The 26,863-nt window shown below is 40.7% G+C and overlaps 1 protein-coding gene across 2 annotated transcripts in view; it reads left to right on the top strand.

Moving 5' to 3' along the window:
- Positions 1 to 26,863, top strand: part of gabbr2 (gamma-aminobutyric acid (GABA) B receptor, 2) — a 187,566-nt gene that overhangs the window by 127,547 nt on the left and 33,156 nt on the right. For both annotated transcript variants that reach the window (XM_039820728.1, XM_039820727.1), the window contains 5 exons: positions 4,125 to 4,205; positions 5,144 to 5,294; positions 5,668 to 5,800; positions 6,958 to 7,065; positions 10,632 to 10,754. In XM_039820728.1, the coding sequence (XP_039676662.1) occupies positions 4,125 to 4,205; positions 5,144 to 5,294; positions 5,668 to 5,800; positions 6,958 to 7,065; positions 10,632 to 10,754 (596 nt within the window). The remainder of the gene's footprint in view (positions 1 to 4,124; positions 4,206 to 5,143; positions 5,295 to 5,667; positions 5,801 to 6,957; positions 7,066 to 10,631; positions 10,755 to 26,863) is intronic.

Below are 26,863 nucleotides of genomic sequence, written 5' to 3'. Positions count from 1 at the left end.
TATATTACTAATGGCTTTTGGAAGGTCTCCCTGTGATCTGAAGCTCTCTGAGGTTGTACCACTGTGCAAGACTGTACTACTTAGGGCTGGGCCATTCTTCACTGTGCCCAGTAAGTGTTTGAATTAGATTTACTTGTTCACTCAAATTAGGCTCTGTTACATTTTCTCCAAATAAGGATCACTGGTGCTACATTTTACTTCAAACTACTTTGTATCAGTGATCCATTATTTCAGCGCTTTATTGCTTAATAATATAAGTCAGCCACCTGAAAGATTTCACATGACTCACTGGAGAATCAAGCTAGAAAACTCTGAAATTGGTGTAACCATTAAGCCAGGTGTTGGGCCATAACGTCACATATAATGTCATTTTTAGCTTTGCAAGTGACATGCCTCGAGGGATGGCAAAGTCGGTCTATCAGTCTGTTGGTCCACTCTTTTGAGCCACACTGAAATATCTCAACATCTACATAATAGTTTGCCACGGAATTTTGACATGCATGATTTCCAGACGTTACATAATGACTTGGATGATCCTTAGACCTTTCCTCCAGGGCTGCCACATGCTTCACATTTGTGGTTATAAATGAAATGTCTCAAAAACCAAAGGACGGATTGCCATGACATGTGGTACAGACATTCATGTTCTGTTCAATCATGTTGTAATAACTTTGGTGATGCCTTCATCTTGCGCCGTCATCAGCTCAAACTGTCAGATACTTTGCTTTAGGACCTTTGCTTTAGAAGGCTGTGAAGGTGGCAAAGATGCAGCATCTCTCCTCTTTCATAGCCGGCAGTTGCCATGAACCCAGAGTGTTATTTAATGTAATAAACTCTGTTGTGAATCCACGCACCTCTGCTCTGACAGATATTTCAATCATGACATGTAAGAAATTTCTTTATTTTATTGACAAAATAGCATCTGTCAGAAAAAACGCCAGTGCTAATTTTAAATTGTTTTTATCTGCTTCTCTTGCACACTCAGCTGTGTTTGAGGAATTTAAGCCAGTTTCTCTGACGTTACTTAGTGAGGTGGTACAACACATGACACCTACCAACTGTCCCTTAGACATTGTTCCCGCCAGAATGGTAAAGGAGGTTTTTAATAGCACCATTGGATCGAGTCTAGACCAGTTTCTCATCTGCCTTTTCTGTCAAAGGTTTTGGAAAAAGTTGTTTTTATACAGTTACAAGCCTTTTTACAGCAGAGCTCTGGTTTTAGATCACGTCACAGTACTGAGTCTGCACTGTTGAGAGTACATAATGATATTGCCTTGTCAGTAGATGCCGGGAATCCTACTGTTTTAGTGCTTTTAGACCTCACAGCAGCTTTTGACACAGTGGACCATGCAGTCCTCCTCTCTCGTCTTGAACATTGTGTAGGCATCAGAGGCTCGGCACTTAAATGGTTTAGCTCCTATTTGGCAAATAGAAGCTTTTCTGTCATGATTGGTGACCTCTCCTCGTCAGCTGCTCCTCTCTCTTGTGGGGTACCCCAGGGCTCAATTCTTGGCCCCATTCTGTTTTCTTTATACATGTTGCCTTTAGGGGATATTATAGGAAAGCATAACCTGTCATTTCATTGTTATGCAGATGATTTGCAAATCTATTTGGCTATGAAAACTAATGACAGTGTTGCACTAAATTCCCTGCTTAGTTGTATCGCTGATATTAAGTTGTGGCTTTCAGAAAACTTTCTTAAATTGAATGAAGGTAAAACGGAGTGTATTATTTTCAGTGCTTCAGGCACACAAGATGGTCCAGCTTTGAATCTGGGAGCTCTGGCATCCTACACTAGGTCATCTGTCAAAAACTTGGGGGTTACTTTTGATTGCAGCATGAAATTTGACAAGCAGATCAGTAATGTTAGAATGAGCTTTTTTCCAGCTTTGTCTCCTGGCTAAAGTTAAGCCTTTCCTGAACAGGCATGATCTAGAAAAGGCGATCCATGCTCTTATCAGTTCAAGATTGGATTACTGTAATGCTCTTTATATTGGTCTGAATCAAACCTCCATCTCACGTCTTCAACTTGTACAAAATGCTTCTGCTCGCTTTTTAACAAATACATCTAGACGTGCACATATTACTCCCGTTCTCTACACTCTACATTGGCTCCCTGTGCGTTTTAGAATAGACTTTAAGATTTTGTTGTTTGCTTTTAAGGGCTTAAATGGTCTGGCCCCCAGAGTATTTGTCTGTATTTGTCTGGTTGTGCGGTCATTGCGTTCTTCAAATCAGCGAGTTTTAGAAGTGCCTAGGTCAAGGTATAAACGTTGGGGTGATCAGGCTTTTGCAGTTGCTGCCCCGAGACTCTGGAACAAGTTACCTCCTGATATTCGCACTATCACAGATGTAGCTCTTTTTAGGTCCAAACTCAAAACGTATCTGTTCCGTCTGGCCTTTAATACGTAGTAGTGGTGTGACAATTTCATTCTTTTGTTTCTGTGTAACCTTTTCTGATTTTACTGTTTTCTATGTTCATTCTTTCTATTGTATGACATGTGTTTCTGATGTTAAGCACTTTGGATACCTGCTGGTTTTTGTAAAGTGCTATATAAATACATTTTGATTGATTGATTGATTGATTGATTGATTGATTGATTGATTGAGGACCAAAAACTAAAGACATTCTCATCAGCCTCAGCTGCACAGTGTTGATTGTTGTGTGATAATTAGCAAATGATAGCATGCTAACCTGCGAAACATCAGCTCATTGTCATTGTGAGCATGTTGATGTTAGCATTTAGCACAAAGCACCAATGTGTCTTACAGAGCTGCTAGCATGGCTGTAGAATATTAGGTAGAATATTAGACTTATTTATAGGACATACATAGAACCTCAAAATCCCATTGACACCTCTTTCCTCTGCAAATCTCAGAATTTGAAACTGGCAAATCTCAACGAGCCACCGAGTTGACGAGTTGACTTACCGCAGGTCCCAGTTAATCTTATAATGGATATGTGTGTTGAGTTATTTAAACAAACGATCAGAGAAATAAATGCCTCTTGTCTGCGAGTCTCATTGATAGAGCCCATGGTGAGCTGGAGTCCATCAATGAGAGCTAGCGGACACAACTGTTAGCTTTAAAGACCTTGGGGAACTTGTAATATGAGTGCCGTGACGAAATTCAAACTGTAAATATACTATAGTTATGCCGAAAGTGTAGCTAGCTAGCCGCGATCTTTTCCCATTGTATTGAATGGGACACATAGCTAGCTAGCTGCTCCTCCTAACAAGACCCCTTGCGTTCACAAAAATGCCTTAAATTGAAATTGGACACAACTGTTATCTTTATAAGACCTTGGGGAACTTGTAATATAAGTGCCGTGACAAAATTCAAACCGTAAATATACTATAGTTATGCAGAAAGTGTAGCTAGCTAGCCGCAATCTTTTCCCATTGTATTGAATGGGACACATAGCTAGCTAGCTGCTCCTCCTAACAAGACCTCTCGCGTTCACAAAAATGCCTTAAATTGAAATCGGACACAACTGTTAGTTGGGTAGGTGTGTGACGACATTCAAACTGTAAATATATTATAGTTATGCCGGCAGCCGCCCAGCTCCGCGGAGCCCCGTTAGTGCAGTAATCCACAAAGGGGGACTTTGCCCTGGGTATGGAGCCCAGCAGGCTGCCGCTCTCTCGTGAGACTGTGTGGAGCTCCTAAAGTCCGACACGTCTTACCAAATTTGCATTTAGCCATAAAAATTTCGTAAAACAGTCCATATTTGAGCTTTATATAGTTGATTTCTCGTATAAAAAAAGTCTCAGAAGTGAATTTGGTAATGAAACATTGCAGTGTCTGAAATATGAGACCTACTGTCTCGTCTCCAATATGTGTGTATGGGGATTCGCTCAACCAATCAGCGCCCAGCTCATCAAAATATTCATGAGCATACCATATTTGGAAGAAAAGCTCTTGTTAGAAATAGGGCTAAAAACACAGGGATGCATAAGGGCCAATAAAATATCAACCAGGCCATTTTCAGCCCAACCAATGTTACATACCCTATTAGGAGACCTTAAGGAACAGAGTGAAATACCCTATATAATCATTCTATCACCCCTTTAAGAACATGTGTTTGTTCTAATGTCTACATATGTGTGTGTGTTTTTTAACAGGGGGCCAGGAGGTGAAGGTGGGAGAGTACAACGCGATTGCTGATGTGCTTGACCTCATCAACAACAGCATAAAGTTCCAAGGTATGAAGAAGGCTAGATATGTGTGTGTATGTGCCTGCATTTGTGCGTTGACTCAGGGACGTAAAACTCACTGAAGAAGAAAACTGTGTCCTGATGCATCTGATGTGTGTTTATATATATGTTAAAGGCCCATCGCTTACCACCTCAGCACTCTCCTTTGTCATTCACTTGCTCACTTAAACCCAAACTCTCTCCACCACACATACATACTCAGACACCACCACCACTCAGTGTAGGGACTCGCCTCTCTCCTTTACCACTCTTAACTGTCCTCTTACGGATAAATTATTTACCAATCCATTTTTCACCCCTCCCACGTTTGCTTGTGTTGACATACTTCCTAATTCGTCCGATCCCCCTGGCTATTCTGCCCTTCACCACCCTCCTACTCTTTCTCCATCTTCTCGGCCTCGCCCCACATAAAGAAACGCTAGGCCAGTACCATATAAGATGCTTGTTTCCACATCCCTGACCACATTAAGTGGAGATGTGTAAGATGATGCCAGTGCAATCGATTGGCACAGTGGTGGGAGAAAAATAGAGCAAAAGATAAGAAAGTGCAGTGTCTAACCACAATAACTTGAATGTGGTGCATTGAGATACATGCACTCAGCTAGGAGAAACCGAGGACCAGGAAATTGGTCTCAAATAACTGGATGTCTGCTGCAGTGTCACTATTCTGTGATTGAAGAGAAAACTATTTGAAGGAGGCAGGTCTCAAATTGTCAAAGTGAAGAGAGAAATCTCACTGGAGAAAGTGAAATTATCCAGGAAACCACTGTTACAACAAATACTCTGGAATATTAGACATTATAATATACAATGAAACATTTGAGTAAGCAATGTTCAGTTATGCATTATGTTTCATGCTCACTCATTTTGAGAGATCGTCTTAAAACAAAATCTTTTTTTCATATCACACCTTGTCTTCTTCATAGGCGTAGAGCCTCCCAAGGATCGTACATTTGTGCGTCTGCAGCGGCGCCACATCAACGTGCCCCTCTACAGCATCCTGTCCACCATCACCATATTGGGCATGCTCATGGCAGGGGCCTTCCTATTCTTCAACATCAAGAACCGCAACCACAGGTCAGCATTGCCATTGGTGAAGCACAGCTTTGGGAGTAGGAGGATCGAGGGAGGGGTTAGATGAAGGAAAGCTTGTTAAGGAGAAATAGATAAACATATGCTACTGCGGGAAAGTAAATGAGGGGTTGGTGTTAAGGGAGAAGGAAGAGGGGGGTGAATGAAGGACGAGAAGATCCGGAAAGGTTGAATGGTATTGAAGTGAAGTGAAAGAATGATGAAACATGAGAATGATGATTAACCTTTTGCTGCAGGTACATTATTATTTCACATTTTACTCTCCTCCATACCTAAATATAATACTGTAGTATTTTTGAATAGGACCTATTCTATTTCATTCTATTCTATTCTAATGTAATCTTCTGTTCTCTTCCAGACTAATCAAGATGTCCAGTCCTTACATGAACAACCTAATCATCCTAGGAGGCCTGCTCTCCTATGCCTCGATCTTCCTGTTTGGCCTGGATGGAGGTTTCGTAACTGACAAAGAGTTTGAAACCCTCTGCACTGTGAGTTCCCTCAACATTAATACATCAAATAATTAATAGAAGTTGAGTTGGCTCCCCGTCATATTCAATTCCAAATAGTACAATCGAACCTTGCTCATTGACTTAGAAAATAGTTGTGGATGTGAGCTAAAATATGGAGAATACTGCTGAAACACTAATCAAATGCACTTTGTGACCGACTCTAAGTGAGAACTGATTGAATCTCTCTCTCTGGCTCTCTAGCTAGCATGGAGCACATTAAGTGTCTCCCCCCAGGTAGCATTACTGTGTGACTATGTAGATGCTGGATTAATTAAAGAGTTTTGATTACAGTGATAACCGGTTTCCACTGAGATACAACCCTCCCAGACACAGAGAGACACACAGACGCACGCACACACACAGACACAGACGCACGCACACACACACACACACACACACACACACACGCACCACAGAGTAATGTTAGTCAGGGCACGTCTCGAGCTGCCACCACCTGGCTGAAGCTTTGCTGCAGAGCCAAAATGGAGCGTGTCACTTCAGACGAGGTTCTACAGCAAAGCACCACAGAGGTAGATCCATTCACCACCAATCAATATGTGCTGGTCTCCTTGAGAATGGATGGTGTAATTGTTTTTTTTGCAGTCTTCTTTACCCAGTGCTCTGTCCCTCCCTGGCTTTATTGCTCTCTAGATATGTTGGAGAATGGCAGGTGAAGAGAGCCAGGTGTAAATGTGTGAAGGGTTTAAAGTATGTGGTGCAGAAGGGGCTCACACACAGATATACACATACAAAACTAATTGAACACATACAGTACGGTATACAGAAGCACTCTGTAGCTATTTTAGGAGTTCATAGTCTTTATTCAAATTCTAAGCTTTTAAAAAAATGTCAGCAGTGTCCTTTGTGCCAAAGCAGTAAGAGGTCTACATTTTGTTTCTCATTAAGATGAAATGCTCTCAGGATTGTGACAGCTTCCATGGTCCAGAAAGTTCTCCTACAGCTCCACACCCAGGGAAGAAAAATAAATCTGACAGCTTCTTATTTTTAGAATGCTTCACAAAGCTATTTTGTAGGACCTTCTGTGGAAAGAATGCAAATACCTGATCAGATGTTGTTTCAAGCCTTGATCACCAGTTTAAGACGTGACACAATTATGTGTGTTCTTGTTCTGATAGGTTCGGACATGGATCCTCATTGTTGGATACACAACAGCTTTTGGTGCCATGTTTGCCAAGACCTGGAGGGTGCACGCCATCTTTAAAAATGTCAAGATGAAGAAGAAGGTATTGGAAAATATTACATAGTTTATGATAAATATATGAGAGGAACTGAACTGATTAAAAGGTTATTTATACGTAGTAGTACTGTGTATGGTAGTAATTCCCTTTTACTGATACATTTGATTGTTTAAATTATGACACACATGGCAAAACGTTTAGCACTTTGTATGCCTTCTTGACAAATGTGCTTTTTATTTTTTGTTCATTTTTATGTATTTGTTTTTCCCAGACAGTCTGTCCTCATGAAATGCCATGGTCCTTTCTGCTTAAATCTTGTTCTGAAACATTTATTTTATATCACCCCATGTACATCTGTTGGATAGGATAATTGTTCATATAACCACAAACATCTCCTTTAAAACACTTAGACCTGACAGTCTTATCTAGGAAGCTTCGCATGCCTTTTGAAAGCCCATCACTGGTGTGTGGGTGCTTGCATTCACACTCATGCGTTTTAACAAACACTCTGAAAGACTGGCAGCCCCTGGCACCTGCTGTTAGAATCTTCTCTGTGAAAAAAAAAAAAAAAAGATTCAGAAATACAAATGGCTTTTTAAACATCTGACACAATCTCTTTCACTGGCCTAGTTATATAAAGTGGTGCCGAGCTCACCCAGTGTTGGAACTGTGCTTGGCCTTTTGTATTTATAGATTTTGCTCTCCCCCTCTCTTTGTATCTCTCCCACTCTCTCTCTCTCTCTCTCTCTCTCCCTCCCTCTTTCTCCCCCTCTCTCCCTCCCTCTTGCATGTTGGAGGAAGTGTGGGTGGCCTGCCAGAGAGAGAGAGCAGAAGGAGAGGGAGAAAAAAAGGGATGGATCAAAGAGTCTGAGAGGTTGGAGGGATGTAGAAAAGTAATTGCAGAAGGGAGGGTGGAGAGACAGACGGAGGAAAGCAAAGCAGGGCAGAACAAGGGACAAGACAAACAACGTAGCACAAATAGCGAAGAAAGTAGGTTGGGCCTTGTAAAAAAGAGAAGGGGAAAGCTGGATAAAGAGGGCAAAGGATATATGAAGATAAAGATAATCCAGATTACAGGTTAGACAAGGAGCCACGCCTGTGACAGAGCTTTACTTCACCCTGTTTCCACTGCAATTTTGCAGTCGGGTCAACGCAAGATCACCACGTGTTTGTTTAGCTGTTTCCAAATGAATGACACTCGACCTGGCCTTTCTTTTTCTTTTATTCATTGTCTTATTGAGAGATTAGTAGTTTTGGCTTAAGCCTTCATACGCAATTGTCTCTGCTCAGTTCCCCCCTCTCCCACCCTCTTCCCCTTGCTAACAGAGACAACAACCAATGTTTCTTCGGAAGCAGTATTTACCCCTACTGCATATTTCAGCCCTTAAACTTCAAGATGTATACTTAGTTGGCCGGGTCTATTTGCAGGACACATACACATTACACTTCCTCCACACTGATTGAATGCAGGTGCTTTGACTTTAATAGAGTGATAGTTGCTGTTAGTGCCCTGAAATCTCTGACAAGCACTGTCAGGGGAGGGACAAGCGCAAGTGTTAGCCATCTTTTCTTCAAATAGTGGGGCTGGAACTGCATCTCTCACTCCTCCCACTAGCCTCCCCTCCACTTTTTTTCCCCGTACACTGGGAGAGTACAGATTGTAAATCAGGGTTGTGTTCGATAAGGGTTCCACTCGGCGGGCTACGGCCGGCACTCCTTCACTTCTTAAAGAGCTCAGTGCCAGAGACAGTGTGGAGGGGAGCTGTCAATCAATGTCCTCCTTCTCCAAATACACACAAATAGACACAGATAAACATACACACTTTTTTGCACAACCTTTTACCCCCAGGCCCCAGTAGCATCTATTTGTCAGTCTGCCTATCTTGGTAATTTACTAAGTACGCATGCTCTCTTTTTTTTTTTTTTTTTTTTTTTTTTTTACAATACATACTTCACACACACACACACTCTCACACACACACACACACACTTGTGTAAACACGTTCACATCAGTTGAGGTTGTCTGAAAATAACATCTTGAGCAACTTATAAAGTGTCACACTACTTCCAGGATGTTAATTGATCAGTAGTAGTATACTGTTGTTACAATGCAATAAGAGTTGGCTACAGCATTTAAACCCAAATTATGTTACAGTATCAAAGCAGACAGCTAGTCCCTGGCCTTGTTGGTTTAGACTACACAGTAGATATAGATATAGACTTTAAAGAATATATATATTACAACCAATCCTGTTTTACAATATAATATACATGTAGTTGAGCTTTAAAGTTCAATCTTGATCTTGAAAACAGTACTCATAACTCAAGATCTACCACATCTAATGGGCATGAGATGGAGTCAGTTGTGGAGAATAGAGAAACCTATTTATCATCGTCATTTTTTTTTACATTCAACATTTTCAATGATTTGGTATATATTACACAAAGTCACTAGAACCCAACTGATATGTCAGAGTGCCAATATTACTGGGGAAAAGAAAACAGTAAATAACACTTCAGGTAATTTAGAGTCATTACATAGTTTGTCTAGCAGACTCAGTTGGCAGAGTAACATATCACAGTTGAGCAGATGGTGGTGTAGAGTTTTTTTGTAAATTTCCCTAAAAGATCACACATCTTGCATATCTTTGTTACGATTTACTTGTTAGAATGATAGAATATTAGTTTAATCAGCACGATTTGACCAAAATGTATTAAATTTAATATGCAGGTATCTCTATTGTCGTCCATTTTTGCATCAAATCATTTTTCATTGGCTTTGAAGCAGCCATTTGTCCTGCTCTGCTTCTATCTTCTATCATGAAGCAGTAATTCTACAAGAAATGTTCCTTGTCTTGCTTTGCCTGTACTGTATTTGTTTAATGCCAACACCATCAAAAGACACCAGATCAAAAAACAACCCCCTCATGCATCTCATCCTGAGCCCACCGGCGGATGGAGACCTGTGTGAGACCACTGTGCTGCATCTGGGCTATGTGATACTCTCCAAACACAGCCCAGCCTGTGTTCCCTGACCTTTCCTTAGATCTGCCGTTCCACACAGTCAAACACTATTATAAATAAAGATCACAAACAGGTCATGGCTTTCATCCCTCTAAAGTTCATTGTACAAAAGAGAATTTTTAGTGGTCAACAGCGCTGGCTCCTGTTTGGTGGATTTTTCCCACATTCTCTGGCCACAAGGTAACAAGATCATGTCTTGCCATGGGATAGTATTGACAGACTAAATGTCCACCTGTGGCTTTCAGTCCTGGGCCAATGGCGTGCAGTCTGCTAAATATTTGACATGTGCCACAGTGTAAAAGAACGTCAGTATTACATTCTGAACCAGGTCTGGGTTTTTTGGACTTTTTCCTATCCTAGTAGATGGTTAATTGCAGCTAAATGCATTGTAATCAGTCCCTGATTAGATGTTAGAATGAAACCAGCAGGGCTCCAGGTCCTGAGATGGGACGAGAATCACATAATTACAGTGGTCAATAAGAAATGTTGTTTGAAGTGGCTCTACAGACACAGATACAATTACATAGCACTAGCAGGTGTGTGCTATTGTACTAATACAAGCCTCTTATCTTGTTTTCCCCCTCCAGATCATAAAGGACCAGAAGTTGTTGATCATCGTTGGCGGGATGCTGCTAATAGACTTGTGCATCCTCATTTGCTGGCAGGTTGTGGACCCGCTTAAGAGGACTGTGGAAGAGTACAGCTTGGAGGTCAGTGTGCATTTCGATGTCTAAACTTGCTTTTGATTGTGATTTTGTTTACGTTTACGTTGATGGAAAGTGAAAATGAATCCCCAGGTGGGAGAATTTACGTCACACAGATTCTTGCTAAAATGCCTGTGTGTTTGGATTTCAGGCAAACAAAATGTCCACCTTGGGCTGTATCGCAAGCATCTTTGTTGTGCTTGTTATTTTTGGGTCAGGACGTGAGCCATCGCTGCCTCCTGCGCTCATTCCATGGCCGGACATTTGCCAGCTTGGATGAGAGACTTTGGCAAGGCCCGTTGGAAAAGAGGCACTTGGCATCACTTTCTCCCTGCTGGAGAGGTGGTGGGGTATAGAGTAGAATTGAACTCTGCTTTGCTGTGATTGGTTAGAGTAGACTCAGATTCTCTGAGATTGGTACAGGATTAGTCTAGCTGTGCGCCCAATTGGCTAATAGGAACATACTGTAGCTTTGGCATTAGAGGTTGATGGTGTGTGAAGTGTGTTTTCGGCATGACATATTAGCACATAACTGTCAGTGGTATTAAGGGAATGCAGAATGTGAATTAGAAAGGCAGAACTGCATATTTATTTTCTCAGAGGATTTAGTCACTCTGGTTAAAGTGGCAGATGAGTTTTGATTTATTTGTCCATATTTCTGTATTATATAATATTATTGCAGTATGGCTTCACTGTTTGGTATATCTGTCTTTCTGTACAGCTTAACACTAAGATGGTGGGTTAAATGCTTGAGTCAGGAAGATTTTGAGTTGCATATATTAAAATAGCTTTGAGTCTCGTCTTTTTCTGGTTTTGTTTCTGAGAATATCAACTCATGCCGTTAAATAGATGGTTCAGCGTTCCACTTGTTAAGCATAAGAGGCTGCGGAACTCATTCGTTCCTCAATCTATTAAACTGTTACACAAAAAGATGGGCTTGCGTTAGGCCGAGGGCAACTAATGCAGTGTAATGGTGAAATGGGTTATAGAGCTGGTGCAGTGAGGGATACTGTACAATTGGGATGAGAACTGTATCTGTGTGCGACACTGAGCTTTTAGTAATGAAGTGCACTGCAACTGTAGTTCGATAAATCAAAATTTATCAAGGCATGTCTGGCTACTCTATGTGAAACAAAAAATACTATTGAGGTAAGAATAAATCAAGGGAAGATTGAGAATAATCTGTAATCTGATTTTATTTAAAGGCCTTTGGTAGGTTTTATTGGATATGTCCATGTCCCTGGATGTGTTAAAGTAACAATAGCATTATTTAAAAAAATCAATTTTACATTGCTAATTATTATTTACTTCATGGACTGACAAATAACTCAATGGAACAGGAGCAATTATGTTTACTGTTGCTGCAATTGCAGTTGCTGCAACACAGTGGAATTATTCCATTCCACTGTGGCTTAGATTAAATCATCTATTTTTGAAGACCACACACTATGGAAACTACAAAGTAGAGATTTTCCCTAAAGCCCTGTCTTTCAAGTCCCTTATACTGTATGTAGGCACAAGACTGTTAACTGACTCCCAAGAGACCAAAGTCTTCAGAAATCGACAGCATTGGTTGGATCCTTATTGACCCTTTGAATAAACAGGTTATCACTAGGTCACTGCAGTGAAAGGCAGAGTCGAATGGTTGATTTTCGATGGATTTTCATGTTGTTTGCTTGCTTGTTGCCATGGTCCTTCGGGGGATGGAAGGGTGGTTGACACTGTCTGGCACCCAGTTTTGACTTTTTCATGTCTTCAATTCAATGAAAACCCTGTAAAGTGATAAATAGCTCTTCTCTAAGAGTACTATGAGCAGGGCAGCTTTTCTGAAGTTATTTTTTTCAGTCTTAGTCCTTGATGAAAAGATTCCTGTGGGAGATCTCTGAGAAAGAAACTAGTGAGAGATGAATGATATCTTGCCAGATTTATTTACATTCTTGTGCTCCTTATGGCGTACTCTGAAGGTATACTTCGCACATGTGTACATCTCTAGACAAAGCTGTATTTCCTTTGTGATCATAGACACTTATATATTTAAGCCTGCCTAAAGGGTGTACCAAAGCCTTGCTTAACATATTCATTTGTGAATGTTGTCTGTGTATGCAGTTGGGTCCTCGTGGAGTATTCTCAGACTCTAAGCCCCCGGCCAGGGGAGAGTTGTGAATATATTAACCACTCAGTGTAGGAGTCTGCATCCCCCCTTGGGTCATGGATCTGCATGCCTGGGCTGAGGCAGAGACTCCACACGCCTGCCCAAATTTCCAGCACCAGTCGCAGTGGACCCTTGGGGCTCAGCTGTGGGAGAGGCAGCCTAGAGCTCCTCTGGGCCTCCAGGCTTGTGAGGTGGGACCAGAAACCAGATGGCAACCCAAATACCCAGAAAGGGGGCAAGGAGGAGGAGAGAGGGGCAAGGGAAAAATGAAAGCATATGCTGCGTTGGCACAGCGTGGACAACAATTTAGTCAAACTGGACTTACTGGATCATATTTCATTTTATCTCCACTACCTGTACATGTAGCAGCACACCCCCACCAACATAGCCCCATGTGTTTGTTAACACTGTGCTTCTTTCGGTCTGAACGTTCATTTGGACGGGGGATAATTGGTTTTGTGGGTGAGGAATGGGACTATGGTAGATGGTTTCCATAGAGCTTAGGAGCCAGTGAGACTAGCTCTGACTGACTAACCGTAATTGGCGCAAGAAGAAGGACCAGTAGTTACCCAGTTTCCTGTGAACTCTCCCATCATGCTAGGCCACCCTTCTCCTGTGACTTCCCTCCGTCTGTTGTCTGTTCCCTTACTTTTTTCTATTTCCGTATCTCTCTCTCTGTCTTTGTCAGAACCCCCCCCGGTATTTCCATTCCCCACTGTGGAGGATTGGGAATAGGAATGACCTTGGGTTCACAGCGCTGTAACTACAGTACCTGCTGTACCCAAGGGTATGCAGTATGACAACGTGATGTTATTGAACTGTCACAGCGATTGGTAGTCCACCACATTTTTTATTTGAACCATCACACAGGACGGTTTCTTTATTGACTCAGGACCAACGAGGATACTCACACATTGTTTACAGGAGAGGTACTATATAGTAGTTGGTTTTTTGAGTTCAGATACATGATCATCAATGCAAGTGTGTGTTTAAGAGAGAAGCTTACTGTAGTGTACTTAAGTGGGTACTCCTGCATGCAACCATATCTATTTCCTGTGGGGGTACAGGGACATTTAAATATTGTAAGTACGTAATTGGCTATAGTTGAGATTTTGGGTACAATTTTGTTGCTCATGCTGTATAGCCAAGATTTACCCAGTAGAAACATGGACAAAGTCAATGCTCTGCATCACCAGGGGTGAACCAACTGCTCTGAATCTAGCAAGCTAAGCTTAATGAGCTACTATTAGTAAAACTAGGGCATCCCCCTTTGCATCCTTTATTAGAATTAGAAAGAAGATGAAACTGCGAAGAGACTGACAATAGATCCTTGTGGAATGCTCCATAAAACATGAGTGATTTAATACCCTCCCAAATAAAAGTAAAGAAGGGCCAGAGATCATGTAGGGAGTTAAGTCTTTGAGACTCTAAAATGAGAGGAGAGTGACCCCAGAGTCTTATTTTAATTACAGTATGCAAATGATACGCCTTCACCAGAAATGACTTGTGACTTTGACATTGTCCCCAAACTATTTAAACCAAGCCTGGCCTCTGATCTGTACTTCAATATGCACTGTACATAAAACACAACCTTATATGCTGAATTCAATAAAAAAAATGGAGATAAGATTAAAGGCAACTTAGCCAAGATGGTAATTGCAATTCCACCTCCTCCCCGTTTCTTTACACTGGTTCGACCCTAAGCCCGGGGAATACTCTGCATATCCGTGTCTTTTTCACCCCAGAGAGCTTACTGAGAGCAGGAATTACTGCGGCTGCTCCAGGAATCCCGGGAATGCTGATGGAGATGTTGGGCTGCAGTGAGCAATTAGATCCATTTTGTGGCTCGTTAATAATTGAGCATTTGTTAATGGCGTGGATGTTTCAGCAGCAGGGCAAACTGCTAGTTGCCATCAGATTAAACCTTACAGACACATGTTTGCAGTGTAAATGCACATGTGTATTGTAGCATTGGAATGTGTGTGTGGACTGTTCATATTTATGTGTTTGTTGCAATGTGTACTGTATTCTGTACATTGTGTGTGTTCATTAATATGACCTTTTATGTATGTTTCAGCCTGTGTACATGTGGCGTGTATGTGCTCACTCGTGCATGGATATGCTTTTTACGTAACGCCCTCTTTTGTTGTCCTGGACATTGTCTCCTGCATAATGAAGGACAAATTGTCGAGAAAGGATGATTAGCATTCTGGTGGATCCTGCCGCAGACCCTACACCCCCCACCCCCCCTCCTCTGTCGTTTTTCCCAGCTTGGAAGCTGCTGCAAGGATTGGCAGGCGGGCTGGCTTATATTGCAGTGTGGCATCGCCATGGCAACGGCCATGGTTTCTGACATCCAAAACGCGGAGAGCCGCACTGTTGATCCATGAGACAAAAATAGCGGGTTAGGGCACCCACTTTAGGATGGCGACACATACAGAGAACATTTTAAACATCTACATAGATATACATGCAGATAGATTAACAATGACTGACCAGAGCAGAAAAGGTGTTTATACACATACACACTCATGCATGCATATTTCCATGCACAAGTTTAGGAGCTCTCACAGAGATTTCCTTCTGCTACCCTGCCTCCTCCGTCCCCACCTGTACGCAGTAAGGCAAGGAGAGGGAGAGAAAGAGAAAGAGAGGGGGGGCGGGGGGGAAGAGTTTTATCCCCAGTGCTTTGACAATGCACGCATCTGTTTCCAATATCATATCACTGCAGTAGCAAGGCAACGTATGACTCACTGCTAGCATTTAATGTGGAAATATTTCTTTTTATGAGATGATGTTGAAATGATGGCCTCAGATATGAGGTAGACATTTTTTACTTACGGCATGATAACACATCTTAAGTAGCCATGCTTACATCACATTGCTACAGTATTTCTCTTGCAGATAGGCTGTGAAACAGCATTTGTTCTCAAAATATTTACATGCACTATTTTCATAAGATGGGATAAACACATTGTTATTCAAACAATTACTGAAAAGACAGAAACACCATTGTAGACAATAGATATGCTGCATGCAGCATGTGAGAAGGCCATTTTTTGCATCTGTTGTCATTACTATTAATAATTACTTTAGACCAAGTTGACAGACACCTGCTATTGTTTGTTCTTCATGTGATCATATCAAATCTGGCAAGTTTGTGTTTTCATAAGCATTGTTGTATTATTTGAATAGAATATACTCTCCGTACTGTTTTTAGAGTTTGGTGTAAATGCAGCATAATCAATCATACTGTGTGTTCCTACTTGGATATTTATGTGGTTGAGTTCTATTCAGCTTTAGATTGAAAACAAATGCAAGTAAATACCAACCTTTTAGGCAGAAACATTAACTTAATACATGGATATTAGGTTATTTATATTTAAGCTTAGATGTGAGACAAATCTTTCCTTCACCCATCTTTTCTGTCCATCTTCTTCTCACTTCTGATGGTGACTTTTCTCTCACGACCTGCTAATACACTCTCTGCTGTGGTGTCAAGAGTTCCCATAGTTACAGCTAAGGCCTTAAGTGTATACTGCAAGTGGACACTAGATATTGTACTGTATGTAGATGTTAACACACACACACACACACACACACACACACACACACACACACACACACATATTCCACTGCCCACGGTGTTGTTTCTCCCCCTCCTCCTGCACTCTCAACATGTCTTCCACTGCAGTCCCAGTCAACTGTTGATTGTGTGAATGCCATCTGAAGGACACAATGGTCTTGCCTGCTCTGTGAAAGCAGGTGGAAAGGATAGTCCTGTTTACATTTCATTTAATCCAGTTGGCTCTTCATTCTTGATATGATATTCTATGGGAAATAAAACATATATATATTTTTATTTAGGAAAAAAAAAATTTCAATTTACCCCAGTCTCTTACTAACTACACATATATTTATCCAGGAGTAATCCTATTCCCAAATGACAAATACAAAGATTTGACATGACAAGAACTGATACTAATACAGAATTTATTTTGTACAATGAAGAACAGTGTCATCTGCAGCATTATTCATGCTTCACTAACGGTGCTAAAATGGTGCTAAAATGAGCTTTAAGGGCTTCTTTGTAAGCACTGGCTACGATCAATGCCCTTTCAAAGTAAACTGGGTCATTAAGGGATAACCACCACCCACCTAGGCCTTTTCTCATCGACCTTCATCCTCTGGAGGAAAGAAGGAAGGAGAGAGGAGGGAGAGAACAAAAGGGTACATAGCTTACCCATTCTTTGTGATTTGTATGGCTGCATGAGTGGCTGAGAGATTATCTATCCCGAAAGTACGGTTATGCATTGCATCAAGTTCTAGTGTTGTGGTGAATGTTAGACATGTGGGTCCACTGTACTGAAGGTAGCTGCATTGTTAATGGCCCTCTCCCAATCTAGAAGCCTGCATTAGAAGAGTCTCAGTTATGGTGATCATCTTGCTGGTAAGAAACCACATAACCACCTCAATATAACAACTTCAAATTAGATACACGCATATCGGACTCCTTGGCAATTATTATTCTTCATAGACATTTCTGCAGATGTTGTGCAGGGCTCTACTTTATTTTTGAAGTGGGCACAGAGCAGCATGGTTCCTTTGACGTTGGCCTGTTATTTTGAACTCCTCCAAGGTAGGCTAAGTAAGTGTGTCACAGGTTTTACCTTGGAGGATACCCGCTTCGGTTTATAGTCTTTACCGTTTTTTACATGTCCCGGCCAGCACAAGGAGTCACGACTTCACTGCACCTCAAAGACAACAAAAACCCACCTACATAAAGAATGCTGCATTGTGAACTAATGAAAATAGAAGCTGGATATGTTTTTATGTATACTTTGTTGCAATTAACTTTTTCTTGAACATTATGAAATATGAGAACCAAACCAGTGGAGAAAATGTGTCTTACTGAAAATAAGACACAAAAAAAAAAATGTGTATTACAAAAGTTAGGACACAGAATCAGCCGATACGGCAAGTGTTCATTTTTATATTTAGAAGCATAATGAATTAGTGCAGTGCAATATAACCTAACATCTGGGGAAGACAGAATTCAATGCCAGATAGGGAAAGAATGAGGAGACATTCAACAAGTCAAAATAATAATCTCTCTTAGCGGCAGGTAAACCATGTTACATAATCCTTTTTTGTTATTTCGTATTGTCTAACACTGAAAAATTATCCACAAGAAAGACAAATAGGGTTGTGGGCCCCATCATAGCTGAGGCAATATAAGAGGTATTTGTTTTTATTTCCAGAAATGTCCAATTGGTTGGTTTTCCCACTTAAAGAAAGTACTGGGGGCCTGCAAAAGGAGTTCTTCAGAACTCCTGTCACTACCTGTCGGATGCAACTTGTTGTTTTAAATCAGTTCAATACAGATCGTTAAAAATAATTTGCTGGTGGTCAGGATTGTGAGATGCATCTTTAATGCTAGACCAAATATCTACTGAACCTGGATATCTAGCCAAGTCAACACAGGTTTCAGTTTACACAGGATTTTAATCATTTTTGTGGAGAATATTTACACAGTATGTTTCGCCATGCTTTGGCAACGCACTGGTATTTGTCTTGTGAAGGACAACAGTGTACAATATGTGAATCATGCAGGAAAGCACTCAGGACTGCTTCAGAGGTGCAGTGTTTGTTGACATTCTAGCTGGTAAATTGGACATGTGGTTGTGCATGGCTGAGTCTGTTGAAGTGAATCAGTGGAAAATGAAATTGGAGGGCAATACTTACTTCCTTTTTGCTTCCTCTCCATCTGTATGTGCTGTGTGATTTCCCCCTCCATTTCTTCTTTCACCTCTGTGTATATCTTTCTTTCTCTCTAACACACTAAATTACCCCCGACCTCCACCATCACCCGCACCTCTCTTTTGCTTTCCTCTCACTTTTTGCCCATCCCTTTTTTTCCCTGCTTCTGTCTTACTGCTCCCCTGGACTGCAGTTGCTAGGCAACAACTGATTGAGTATGAGGGGTATGCAATTGACCAATTAGAAGTTTTCCAAATGAAAGTGGTGTCAAGAGTTCCCCACACACACACACTAGTTCCAGCAAAGTTTTTTTTTTTTATTTTAAAAAAAAAAAAATTTTTGTTCAATTTACTTATTATTTCCATAACATGTTGGCATTTGTTACTTTGCTTCCTCAACACTAGCCAGCTTTCCCTCCTTCCTTCTATTTGTATAAATATAATGCCGTTTAGCTCTCTGTTTCCCTCCTTCCTTTGCCTTCTGTCTCACATTTATTCCTTCCATTCATTCTGCCTCTTTCCATCTTCCTCCCTCCCTCTGTCTCTCTTTCATACCAGAGACACCCTCCATCAGTGACCAGACACATCCATCAATGTTCCTCCTCCTCTGCTCATCCACAGCCCTGAGGATTCCATTATGGCTCAGCCAGCCACACACACACACACACACACACACACACACACACACACACACACACACACACACACACACCACACACACACACACACAGTTTAGGGAAATTCAGCTCTGTCTCATCTGGCCACGGGCAGAGGCATGATTAGTTAGAGACTTGACGTAGTGATGCAGCTCTTGATGATGGCGAAGAATCTGTATGTGATGATGATGATGATGATGATGATGATGATGATGATGATGATAATGATGGTGGTGGTGGTGGTCCCAGAGGCAGTGAGTTGATGATGAGGTACACTTAGACACAAATGTTTCTCACAATTGTTCAACCCCTCCATCCATTAGACCATCATTAACCTTGTTATCATTCAGAAAGCTGTTTGTCTGGATAATAAAGTTTAAGTACGCAACCTTTGCATGTGCTTTTCTCTGAGCAAGCTTTTAGCTCATAGGGATTTATTTAGTTATTTTTTCATTTAACATTCTTTGAAATCTTCTGTATTACAGTATTTATTTAATCTGCATACAGATAATACTGGAACACTGGAGGATATCTTACAGATATTACTTGACTAAAAAACCCTCAATAATACCCTCAATGGGTTACAATAGAGCCCACATTTAACTAAAAAGAGAGAGACAAAGAAAGAACACGTTTCATTCAACCTTGTTGCTAAGGCTATAGAAGAACTTTACATTTACCTTTTCTAAATCAAAAATGTTACCCCTATTAAACATTTGCACCTTTAAAAATGCATGAATATTTCTTGAGTGATTGAAATACACCTTTAAACAAAAAATGTTATGAGGAAATATTGAAAATATTGGATTAGTGTGTGATAAAACAAAAAGAAATGAGGAAGTGCTTCTTCGATCTGACAAGAAACGGGTGTTCCTGATTCACAGGGTATACAACCAATGTTCACAAAAAAGGGAATAAATTCCCGAAAAAAGTCCAGTCATGTAGCCTCTAAGATAAAAGAACTGTTATTGCAAGACCCACTGGCGATTATTTTATTTATATATATATATATATATATATATATATATATATATTTTTTTCCACTTTTATTCCTTTTTTTTTTATCAGTGCTGATACAGTTTCAGTTTATTTGATAGGTTTTTAATGTTGAAAGAGCAGTGTGTTTAATGGCATATTAATCTCCAGTTGTGCAACATGTATTGTGTAAATAGCAATTACAGCTGGATCCAATCCAAAAAAACATCACAAAAAGACAAAAAAGTGCCTAAAAAGGCTTTGTTGGCTTTGTTTTATATATTGTTGACAGACAGTAAAACCTATGTCACCATCACAACTAACAAGACATCTATATCATCCACTGTCCCGTTTAACAAATACAGAAAGAAGAAAAGAAAAAACAACATCATCATGTGCCTTACATTACAATTCATTATTCTACCAGTCAAATGCTATATTGGTTTGGATCAGAACCAGTGCCTTATATTAAGACAGACAACTCCTCTATTGCCATCAGGAAGGAGCCCCAGACTTGATTAAAGATATCCTCTCTCCCCATTACTCTGTATATAAAGCCATTCTTGTCATTTGTTCAGTCCATTCCCTAAAACAGCACAGAGTAGATGATTTCCAGTGCCTCAGAATTATTCTACATCCTGTTGTAGTAGCCAGACGTATCCATAGTCTTTGTCTTCCGGTCAGAGTGTTATTGTCTGGCAGCAGACCCAGAATACACAGAGCTGGGGTCTTGGTGAGTTGTAATCCGAATAGATCATTCAAGAGGGTAACAACCCTATCCCACAAATGTGCATTTTTTTCACAAGAATACAACATGTGTACCAGAGTACCCACTTCCTACTCACACCTCCAACATGTGTTACTGTCCTTAAGTTTTAGTTTGGCCATTTTACTGGGGGTCCAGTGGTTTCTGTTAAGTAATTTGTACTGAATAAACTGAGATTGCGCTTCACGAGAACAGTTATGCCAAGACGCAACCAACTTCATCCATCTATCAGCTGAGATCTGTTCGCCCACATCTTTCTCCCAGCACAATCTCAAGCCCTCCATGTGGGGTGGACGAGTCTCCCTGAAAATCTCATAAAATTTAGAGGCTCCACATTTTTTATATTTAGTTAACTGGACTAACTCCTGAATCCTGGTCACGGGGTCAGGGTTCTTCCCCAGAGTAGCTTTAATGCAGTGCCCAATTTGTAGAAATTTCCAAAAGTCCTCTTGAGTAAGGTTATATTCTTGCTTAATTTCATCAAATGACCTCAATCCATTTTCGCTAAGCAAGTCACAAAGCAAGTTTATTCCAGCTTTTGCCCATCTCTCCCACATAATAGATTTTTTGCCAATTAATATTTTTTTGTTATACCAAATAGAAGATTTAGGGGTAAGATGCGGGCTACATTTTATGTTATGTACATTTGTATGTTGATGAGTACTCATCCAGGTTTCTTGTACAAAGGTCAAAACTGGGTCTTTTCACGAACCCACAAGCTGTTGCATGCAGACACGCTGCATGGACACTGCACAGCCTCTGCAGAGCTGTGTTCGCCTCAAGGACAAGGAAGCGCCACTGGGAGACTTTGGTGCCTCAATGACGCTGTGTGAAAGGAGGGGTCAATTAGATAAAGGTTAATTACTGATCCCATGCAGTTTCACACACACACACACACACACACACACACACACACACACACACACACACACACACACACACACACACACACACACACAGCTATCAACACACTAAACTCACATACACTGCTCCTAGGAGTCAGGTATAGGAGACCATCAAAGGTCACCCAGTGATGGGGAGATGAGAGCACTTTGCCACTGCTTGAACAAAGTACCAGCGCTGCCTCAGCACTATGAGCCCAGGAATACAAATACATTCAGCTAAGTGGAAGAGTTATTTTACACAAGACCTTGAGCCTTCGGCCTACTGCAGACTTTACTCAGTATAGAGGGCTGAAGATAGAAAGGCAGGGGAAGACTGATAGGGGACTCAAGGAGACGGGAGGAAGACCGAGGAAAGAGAGGAGAGTGGAAGAAAAGCAAGAAGAAAGAGCAGGGAAAAGAAGCAAGAGAGAGGGAGAGGGAGAGAGTAGCTACAAGGGGAGTGAACCAGCCAAAAAACGGAGAGGGCTGCCAGCACACCAGCTATAACTACTGAGATAGAGGGGAGATGAAGATGAATATATGTGATGAGAGAGCGAGTCAGAGAGAGGGGAGAATAAGGGGTGTCATGCCTACTTATCATCACACTGCCGAGTGTGACATTGATTAGCACTTGCCATCGGCAGGGAGCCTGTGAGCCTGTCGACGGAAAGGTCGGATAATTAAACCCAATGCCGCTGCAACAAGCTGGCACTAGACCAGTCTCTTTCCCGCCCAAACTCATTGGAGTTGGATGAAACAAACTGTTGTATGTGTTTGTGCTTACTAATATTTGTGTTGAAATGTGTGGGTGAAGGTAGGGCTGCTTGATTGGAAGAAAGAAAACGTAATCACAATTATTTTGGTCAATATTGAAATCATGATTATTCAACAGAATTACTCATTGACTTTAGGAAGGATGCTGCTTTTATGGAATTTAAAAAAACCAGTGAAAACACCTTAACGGTGAAATCTCCTACTTTTCCCGTTGAACGTTTTGAATAGTCCTTCAAAACACAAGACAAAATAAGAGTTTACTTGCAAAATGTGATGTGCAAAATAATCGTTTTTCTCAATTACATTGTTTTTGTGATCGTTAGGAGCCGGAATCGCAATCACAATTTGATTAATTGGACAACCATAGGCGTATGCAGACTATGGAAGAAATGGCACCGAAAAACTACTGCAACTGACAAGTATTACCTGGCTGAATTTGCTAACAACATAGGCAGTAAAAATTATTAAATGCTGCTTAAACTGCTAGCAAGACCAAAAAAAAGTGCATGCTGTGTGAACAGTTTATATAAGCAGCTGTTAAGTAGTCACTAGAAGTGGCAATACTCTCACTTTTTGGGTTTGTCAGACCATTAAGAAATGCCCAGCTAATGTAACCCAGTCCTCCAGGGGGATATTTTTCCTTTGCAGATTTGCAATTTCCTTCAGTCAGTTGTCATTGGCTATATATAGTAAATAATTCTCTGATCTGTCTGTGATGTTGTGACTGATATGTTCTGACCCATCAGAGTAATGTATTGGGTGTTAGTTTTTAATTTCACCTTTGTTTAAACCCTCTGTTACTCCTCTTCCAACCTGTGATTTTGTATCCTGTCAATTCCAAAGTCGACTCTTCAAAGAGCCCAGAGGAGGGTTTTTTTTGGGATTGTGAGTGGAGCATGGTGAAATTGGATTTGACCCCCGTGAATCTTCTGTTTACTTTGATCTTGGCATGCATCTTTTTTTTATTTATTTTTTTTAGAGCCAAGCCTGCACACTTTCTGCTGTCAGCTTGCCAGTTAAAGCATTAATATTGCTTTAGGCATTATAAATAATGCTCTTTAAATAAAAGAAGAAGGGGTGGGTGTGTAGGTGATAGGAACAAAACAGTCAATGTTCCAATTAAGTGGTATTCTGATTTGTGGCATTCTAAATGGATAACAGCCATACAGGTTACTGTGTTGAGCCATCAGAATCTTCAATTTAGTCAAACTAATAATCTCAGCCTGGCAAAACTCGGGGAGATATTTCACAGCTGATAATTGCCTCTGCCTTTTTTAATAAGCCATTGCTGCCAGGAACTCTGCAACCAACATCATTGTATTGCAACTCATAGTTATCATTTTCTTTTTGTACTAATACATGTCCCATATTTGCTTTCCTCTTTATACTCCAGTTAACATTACAAGCGGTCCTTGCGCCTGTTTTCAGCTCTTTCATTTCCCCTCTATCCCCCGGTGTCTGCCGCCACCTCTGCCATCCGCAAACCTCCGGAAACACAAAGAGCAGAGGGAGATTATGAATGTCTTGGATCAATACTCCCAGAAAGTTCATCACGAGAGGGGGCGGATGTAAACCACATGGCGCTACTTGAACTAAACCCCATCCACTTAACATCGCTATTACCTCTTTCAAGGCCACGTGGCATCCTATTTTATTTTTTATTTTTCAATTTTCAACTTTACACCTCCCAAGTTTAATATAGCAGTGGCATCAGGAAGGTGATGGTGACGTCAGATGCATATAGCATCTTGCAACATTAGTGTAAAAGTTGTTGCCAAGACTAAATATCACAGGTTAAGTGAGTTTGTTGGCACAATGTCTAGTAAAAAAAACAAAAGAAGAGCACCATCTCAGCCGTCACTGCTTCATTTAACATTGCATAATGCTTTAAACGGAGCCTAAATGCTTTTTGTCTTTTTTAATGTATGCTTATAACAATTGAATAGCAACTGTAGCATGTTGATGACACGTTAACTATGAAGAACTGGAACTCCTAGAACTCGAAATGACGGCTGAACAGTCATTAATGATGAACTGCCTGTCATGTGTGAACTGCTTGTTTATTTCTGTGTTAAATTGTCTGATTGCTTCTCTGTGGCAGATTGCACATTATCAGCTGCAGCAAGGCAGGCGCTCTCTGCGTGAGATTTGAATAGTGAGATGTGTCACCGGTAGAGACAGAGCGCAGCAACGCAGAAGAGGTGTTAGGAGCAACGATGAAGAGAGAGAGAGCAAGAAGAGGTGATGGCGGACATGTAACTGCATTACTTATGTATGTTTACAGAAGAGGTGTTGTTATCTTTCAGGCATGCCACATGCCACACCCACATCCACACCCACCCAACATCACAGACAGCCATCTGTCCGGTAATTAACCTGGCTGACACACTATGCAACATCGACTGCCCTTCACCAAATCACTGTATGTGTTGGTATGCAAGAATGTGTTGTTTGTGCATTTATCCACCTGTCTTTTATTTTGCTGGCCTGCACTCACTTGTGTCTCTGTGATCCTAATGCATGGGTCTGTTCTTAATGCGTGACACTGTGTCCATGTTCCTTGCTGTGATAAAATCTGATGCAGAGAGGTATAAACAGTGTTGTTCAGTTGCAGCATCTTGCGTGTACTGCAACTGTTGTGTTGTATGACTGAGTGCAAAGAAGGTGTGGAAAGAGCAATATTGAGTTTTCATACCAGTGCGTATATATATATATATATATATATATATATATATATATATATAATAAAGGTAGAAATGCAGACTCACATTGCCCTGCACTCTGTAAACCCTTAGGAGGTGTGTGTGTGTGTGTGTGTGTGTGTGTGTGTGTGTGTGTGTGTGTGTGTGTGTGTGTGTGTGTGTGTGTGTGTGTTGCAGTTTCAAAATAGCCATAACAGCAGTGCAGTATTTCTCATATAGAGAGTACTGTATCTGCAGTGAGGTGTCAGGTTGCAAGCATCCATGAAAAAGCTGCATTTCCTTGTTATCTTATCTATGTGTATCATTTCATCTATACAGTAGAATGTCTTCTTATACATGTACATTATATACATCTTTATCTAATGAGATAATACCCCAACATGACATTATACTAATTATATGTTAGTAATGTGTTACGGCTCTCTCATCATTACGCCATGCAGGCTAATTGAAGGCACTACACAGGCACAATCTTTACTCTTAGCTGATTTATAATCCACTCCCATCTATTCATCATCTATTTGCTTGATTTCTACATATGCATACAAAAATATATATATAAATACATATATACTTTGCATTCCTTCACAAGACATACTGATATTGATTTGTGCTCGGATTAAATGTGCTGCCATGTCCTCAGAATGAGATTCACGTAGCCTCAAGAGCCTGATTGGATTGGGGGATCGATAAAGTGGCAGAGAAATCGAGAGATGAGAGAGGGAGAGAAAGATGTATTCGCTGTTCTTCATTACACCTATAAAAGGAAAGAAATGAGAAGTGGCAGCGAGGGAGTAGTAGCATTTTGTTGCAGCACAGTCCCAACTCAACCCTGAAGTACTTTGCATTATGCCTCTTACAGCATATATAATGTAGTAAAGAAATAAAAGAAAATGTACACATTCTAATGCATACCATCTGTGTATCACTGAGGTACAAATAAGCTGCGACAATGGCATTGAAATACTGCAATTCCATAACAGAGGGCAGAGTTGGGCTGATGATTTTATCTGCATGTGAACTTGTATCACAGATGTATGTGTGTGTGTGTGTGTGTGTGTGTGTGTGTGTGTGTGTGTGTGTGTGTGTGTGTGTGTGTGTGTGTATATATATATATATATATATATATATATATATGTGTGTGTATGTGTATATATGTATGTATATATGTATGTATATATATATGTGTATATATATGTGTATATGTGTATATATATATATGTATATATGTATATGTATGTATATATGTGTGTATATATATGTGTGTGTGTGTGTATATATGTGTATATTATTGTGTGTATGTGTGTGTTGTATATGAAGAGATGGAATAGAAGGGTAGAGAGGACAGGGATGGATGGACACAGGTGGATGGAAGGACGGAATGGAGATGGACAATGGAGCTAAGTGCACAGGAGGAAATGGTGTATTTTGGTCCTTTGTTCTTGCT

This window comes from Perca fluviatilis, chromosome 13 (assembly GCF_010015445.1).
Source record: "Perca fluviatilis chromosome 13, GENO_Pfluv_1.0, whole genome shotgun sequence".
Lineage (NCBI taxonomy): Eukaryota > Metazoa > Chordata > Actinopteri > Perciformes > Percidae > Perca > Perca fluviatilis.
The sequence above is the reverse complement of the archived record's forward strand: the minus strand, read 5'-3'. Positions and strand labels throughout refer to the sequence as shown.